At 38.4% G+C, this 6,773-nt stretch overlaps 1 protein-coding gene across 2 annotated transcripts in view; it reads left to right on the forward strand.

The window, feature by feature from the left end:
* LOC127656656 (uncharacterized) overlaps positions 1 to 6,133 on the forward strand; it is a 60,803-nt gene extending 54,670 nt beyond the window's left edge. Inside the window, exons 5-6 of one of the 2 annotated variants that reach the window (XM_052145072.1) lie at positions 1,089 to 1,107; positions 3,155 to 6,133. In XM_052145072.1, coding sequence (XP_052001032.1) covers positions 1,089 to 1,107; positions 3,155 to 3,264 — 129 coding nt within the window. In that variant the 3' untranslated portion in view covers positions 3,265 to 6,133. The remainder of the gene's footprint in view (positions 1 to 1,088; positions 1,108 to 3,154) is intronic. The other variant, XM_052145073.1, reaches the window with a different exon arrangement.
* The last annotated feature ends 640 nt before the right edge of the window (positions 6,134 to 6,773 follow it).

Here is a 6,773-nt window from a genome sequence, read left to right on the forward strand (position 1 = left end):
GGATAAATGGTGAGGCTTGCACCATCCCAACCGTTAAGCATGGGGGTGGCAGCATCATGTTGTGGGGGTGCTTTGCTGCAGGAGGGACTGGTGCACTTCACAAAATATATGGCATCATGAGGAAGGAAAATTATGTAGATATGTTTAAGCAACATCTCAAGACATCAGCCAGGAAGTTAAAGCTTGGTCGCACATGGGTCTTACCAGGGGCGTAGCAAGCTTTTTGAAAAGTGCGGGGGATGGATGTGGTTTGTTTATTAACAATAAAAACGATGAATACAATGACAGAAGGGTACAAAAGGTATAACATACAAGATATAAAAAGCTTCCCATTTAAGTGATGCAAGTTGTTGTTTTTTACATCCCCCCCAATCCATCCGTTTCTCTTGTGGAATTAAAATATTGTGATAATACTGTATACCGTGATAAAAGCTCAATCAATTAACCGCAGCATGAAAATGTGATACCGGCACATGCCTAAAACACACACACATGGCCTCTCTTCCTTCATAGACCTGTTTCACAAATGGTAACATTCATTTCACCTGTGAATTTTCCTGTGCTTTCTCTGAAACTGATGCCTCCAGCAACTTCCTCTCCTAAACAAGGGTGCAGTGGTAAAGGAATAGGGTCAAACAGTTACAGCTGTGGCACTAGCAAACCTCAGTGAATATTGAAAAGTAATATCATGAAATAAATGCAAACAATATCTAATGGTAATAAGCTACTGTTGTTTAATGTCAACATTTTTTAACTTTCACTTACAAGATTTCTCTTGAAAAAGGTGTCAATCTTCTCCTGCCTCTTTCTTTTCTGCATCTTAATGATTCTGCATGACAAAAAGAATGGTAAGCTTGATAGTGACATGGGTCTGACAGGACTGTGACTGAGACTGCTAAATTTTGCTTACTTGCACCCTGAAAAGGGGAGATATAAAAAAAAAAACACCCACACAAAGCTTTTTCTCTGGTGGTATAATGTAACAATTTACTGTTTTTAAACATAAAATAATATACACTTTTCTTTCATAGCTCTTCAAAAGGTATGCAAACAGTCTCATCATTTCTCACTTTTTTTCTCCTCAACAGGTACAATCAAACACAACAGGTAAGTATCCACAAAAGTATTCAGCTAATCAACAAACAATGCTCAAAATTTCAAAATCAATTACACTGGCAATAAACCCACTGCTTATTCACTGCTTAACAATGGCAATTTGTCACTCCTCCTCATCAATTCCCTGCCTTCATCACAGTTACTTTATACGTTGCATGTCACATACATAACCGAATTTAGCTAGCTGCTGAACAATATCCCAATTAGCATTAGTCTAAAAAACTAAATATAATACCGAAAACACTCAACATGTCAACAAAACATAAACAGAACATCTTCCCAAACACATATCAAGCTTCTTTAAAAACCTCGAAAGCATAAACACTCATTCAAAGTACCTGGAAAAGGGAGATGCAAATAACCATAACCATAAGTTCCCGCCTCCTCAGCATGAGCTAACCGATAAATCTAACACACCAAGAAAGGCGGGACTTAAGGTAGAACAGCCAATCATAAGCCGGTGTCATGTTTTAGAGGGAGGGGGAGAGGAGGCAGCCGCAGTGAGCGCAGACACAGAGCGGCCAGAGACACGGAGGAGCGGCTGTAGTAAGGCGTTTGTGCAAAACTGCGGCAAAACTGCAGAAAAAGTGTGGGTGTTGAACCCTCTCATCGGGAAAAGTGTGGGTGTCCCACGGGTGCGACGCCCCTGGGTCTTACAAATGGACAATGATCGCAAGCATACCTCTAAAGTTGTGGCAAAATGGCTTAAGGACAACAAAGTCAAGGTATTGGAGTGGCCATCATAAAGCCCTGATCTCAATCTGATAGAAATTTGTGGGCAGAACTGAAAAAGCATGTGCGAGCAAGAAGGCCTACAAACCTGATTCAAGTTACACCACTTCTGTCTATAGGAATGGAGCAAAATTCCTTAAACTTATGGGAGGTTACCCAAACGTTTGACCCAAGTTAAACAATTTAAAGGCAATGCTACCAAATACTAACAAATTGTATGCAAATTTCTGACCCACAGGGAATGTGATAAAATAAATAAAAGTTGAAATAAATAATTATTTGTACTATTATTCTGACATTTGACATTCTTAAAATATAGTGATTCTAACTGACCTAAGACAGGGAATATTTTCTACGATTAAATGTCAGGTATTGTGAAAAACTGAAAAATTGAGTTTAAATGTATTTGGCTAAAGTGTATGTAAACTTCTGTCTTCAACGGTGTATGTATATGTATATTATTAATGCAATATGAATACATCCTTTATATTGGTGGAATACATGGAATATGTACATTTTTAAAAAGCAAAAATGTGATTAGCTTAAAATTAACGATTAAATAAAATTTGTCAATTTAATATTTTCATAATGTTATACATTTACATTTATGCATTTGGCAGACGCTTTCATCCAAAGCGACTTACAGTGCAATTATTACAGGGACAATCCCCCTGGAGCAACCTGGAGTTAAGTGCCTTGCTCATGGACACGGGGTTAGAACCAGTGATCTTCTGATTAACAGCCCTGTGCTTTAGCCACCACTCCTTTATGTTATAAGGTCTCCTGTATAATTGGATTAGCTGAGAGAGTTTCTTTCATATTCCAGCAAAATGGTCATTAAAACAAATTTACCCAAATTATGATAGCAAATATAAATAGGCTAATCAACTTTTAAAATGAATGATCTTTTTATGTGTTTTCTTATTGACATCAAATCCGTCATTTTGGTAATATTAAAGCGGTATTTTGCCCAGTGTTTGTTTCATGTGTTCATTCTAATAAATCACACTCCTGATGTTGTTTATGCAGTTACAAAATTGTCAGTTTTCCTATTCATCGATTCTGTCAAATTTTCCAAGCGTTACTATCATGTTATGTTATTAGTTTTGCATATTGTTGAACTTATGCTGCATACATTTCAGTGTGTGATTTGAAGAACATTTTTGTTTAATTGTGTATTATGATCAAATGTAAAATCTGGGTCCTGAAGCAAAACCAGTTTAGAACCACTGCTCTAATACAGTCAATTGCGTATCACTTGAACTTGCAGTTGTCTTCACATCTTTCCATTTTTGTTTCTTCACAGAATCTGAGTTGTGGCCGTCATGCTCCCAGACCATCTTCACTTTCCGCTCACTGAGCAATGCCCCACCCTGCAGTCCCCTGCTACCCACCGAAGAACGTCCGTGTGCTTGAGGGAAAGTCTGGAAACTCAAAGACAAAACAGTGCAAATTTGTGGACCAAAAATCCCCAACATAAAGACAATGTATGTTTTGCATTGCATTTTCTTTTGCAGGATATTAGTGTGAACAAAGGCCCCGTGATAAGGCCTGTTGACAAAACAGGAAGTGTGATCAGGGCCAGAATGTACGAGAGGAACAAGGAGATGGCAATCTTTCGCCTTTAGCTGTCTCATCCTCTCCATCTCTCAGGAAACCCACTAAGAACTTAATATTGATGACAAGGCCATGACCACTGCATTACCTGTAAAACCGCAACCAAATGGTAGCAGGAATAAGGAGCGTTTGGTCAGTGGCCACATGGTAATGGTGTGACCATAACATTTTGGATAAACTCTAAGACCATATTGAAAGTATTTTTGGTTGATTGGAAATCAAAATGTTTTGAGACAATCCGTTTGATGCCAGAATGGGCCTTAAATAATTCAATGCAACAGGTTATTGATCTACATTAATAGAGTCAATAGCTCTATAAACAGGGTGAACCCAAAAAACCTAACAATCCAACATAATGAAAATACACGCCAGATATTCAAAGTCATTGTTCATGTTTAGATGTTATGTAAGTGACTAACAGTATATCAGAATCTGATGTCTCTTCCAAGGTAATTAAATACTAAGCAAAAAAACAACAAAGAGAAATACAATATATTTATATATACACTCACCTAAAGGATTATTAGGAACACCTGTTCAATTTCTCATTAATGCAATTATCTAATCAACCAATCACATGGCAGTTGCTTCAATGCATTTAGGGGTGTGGTCCTGGTCAAGACAATCAGACAAGTCAGAATGGGAAAAAAAGGTGATTTAAGCAATTTTGAGCGTGGCATGGGTGTTGGTACCAGACGGGCCGGTCTGAGTATTTCACAATCTGCTCAGTTACTGGGATTTTCACGCACAACCATTTCTAGAGTTTACAAAGAATGGTGTGAAAAGGGAAAAACATCCAGTATGCGGCAGTCCTGTGGGAAAAAATGCCTTGTTGATGCTAGAGGTCAGAGGAGAATGGGCTGACTGATTCAAGCTGATAGAAGAGCAACTTTGCCTGAAATAACCATTCGTTACAACCGAGGTATGCAGCAAAGCATTTGTGAAGCCACAACACGCACAACCTTGAGGCGGATGGGCTACAACAGCAGAAGACCCCACCGGGTACCACTCCTCTCCACTACAAATAGGAAAAAGAGGCTACAATTTGCAAGAGCTCACTAAAATTGGACAGTTGAAGACTGGAAAAATGTTGCCTGGTCTGATGAGTCTCGATTTCTGTTGAGACATTCAGATGGTAGAGTCAGAATTTGGCGTAAACAGAATGAGAACATGGATCCATCATGCCTTGTTACCACTGTGCAGGCTGCTGGTGGTGGTGTAATGGTGTGGGGGATGTTTTCTTGGCACACTTTAAGCCCCTTAGTGCCAATTGGCATCGTTTAAATGCCACGGCCTACCTGAGCATTGTTTCTGACCATGTCCATCCCTTTATGGCCACCATGTACCCATCCTCTGATGGCTACTTCCAGCAGGATAATGCAACATGTCACAAAGCTTGAATCATTTCAAATTGGTTTCTTGAACATGACAATGAGTTCACTGTACTAAAATGGCCCCCACAGTCACCAGATCTCAACCCAAAAGAGGGGGATGTGGTGTAACGGGAGCTTCGTGCCCTGGATGTGCATCCCACAAATCTCCATCAACTGCAAGATGCTATCCTATCAATATGGGCCAACATTTCTAAAGAATGCTTTCAGCACCTTGTTGAATCAATGCCACGTAGAATTAAGGCAGTTCTGAAGGCGAAAGGGGGTCAAACACAGTATTAGTATGGTGTTCCTTATAATCCTTTAGGTGAGTGTGTGTGTGTGTGTGTGTGTGTATGTATATATATATATATATACACTATAGTGTTTCAATATTGTACATTACACCCCTTGAATGTGCGCTTTGTCTAGTAGCACTTTTAAGTATATAACGTGCAGTCTTTTAAAATGACATTGTAGTTTATGAAATTTTTGACATTGTTCCATCATGATGATTTAATCAGGGATGAAATCATAGCCCACACATACACATTGGCTATATTCGGAATGGAATACTTGTCTACTGCTTACTGCATACTGTGCAGTATACACTGTATATGGCTCGATATAAAAAATAAATAAAAAATGCAACAGCAAAATTATTACAATGTTAATTGCACGAGTGATGTCTAGTTATCATCACAAAAATAAAAATGCATAGTTTGCATTTTTAATCCAATTTCGAGTAAAATTGTTGTGACACTTTTATTAAATAATGAATCAAGGAGATTAGTTAAAAGTTGTAGGTCAATCATATAACAAGTGAGACACTGTATTCTGCAGAAAATTTGAATGCTGTGCACAGTATAAATACTTTATACTTCAGAAGTCAGAGTAGTATGGTAGTACACAATTCCAAACATTGTCTGTTATTCTAATGTGTAGAAAACAAAGTACAGCACACAACATGGGGTCTTAAATAATGACCGTAAGCCTATCCATGCAGTATATTTAGAAGCTAAAATCATTTTGAGGACTTTATTGTGGATGTAGTGTACTCAGTGGCATACTTATTCTGCAATACTCTTTGTTGAACGTAAACAGCTACAGTGTGGCTAGCATAAGGATCAATAAGCTAGGCCAATCAGAAGGCAAACAATTAGTACAATTATTAGTTGTTGTACAAGTTTCACGTAGATATTACATGTATCTATGTGAAATGAATACAATATTTGAAATTAAATATAACTACAGGGGCATGCTTGCAACATGTGAAAAGTTGAGGAAAATAAACTTTTCTTCCCATTTTGTGTCATGTTATTTTACTTGAAATGTGGTTTGACTCAGGTTATGACAGTTGATAGATATCTTTGTTAATATTATTTGCAAGAGTTGTTTAGTAAAGCTTCTGAGGACAAGTCTTCAACAGATAGTGTCCCTTTTACAAGTGGGGTCACTGACCCACCCTGAGCTTCTGATGTTCCCTAGGGGAGTTGAGACAGTGGTCAGTGTATCATTCTCAAGGTCTTAGAGATTTGGGCTGCGTCTCATTTCTCCCCCTTACCCCTTCCCCTTACCCCTCCCCCTCGGTTTTGCGCGTTCATGTGAGGTGAAGTGGCGTCTCAATTCTCATTTTGATTTAGGGCTAGGGCCAAGGCGTAGGGCTACGTAGCCCTTCAAACGAAGTTTGCGGAGCACTACACTTCAAAGAGTGGGGTTACAACGTATGAATTTCTCAATAGTGCCGGCATCAAACATTTTTCATGGCTGAACGGCGAACTGAGTCGCACAAATGTAAGTATTTTCAGCAGTTTAATTGATATTATAATTATGACACTCGTGTTTTATGATACTTTTAATAAAATGTTCAAGCGGTTTTAATTGTAATGTTTTTGTTTTGAATTGCTATTTAACTGCCAGCTAGCAGTTATGCGCTAT

The sequence above is a fragment of the Xyrauchen texanus genome, chromosome 16 (genome assembly GCF_025860055.1).
Source record: "Xyrauchen texanus isolate HMW12.3.18 chromosome 16, RBS_HiC_50CHRs, whole genome shotgun sequence".
NCBI classification, from domain to species: Eukaryota; Metazoa; Chordata; class Actinopteri; order Cypriniformes; family Catostomidae; genus Xyrauchen; species Xyrauchen texanus.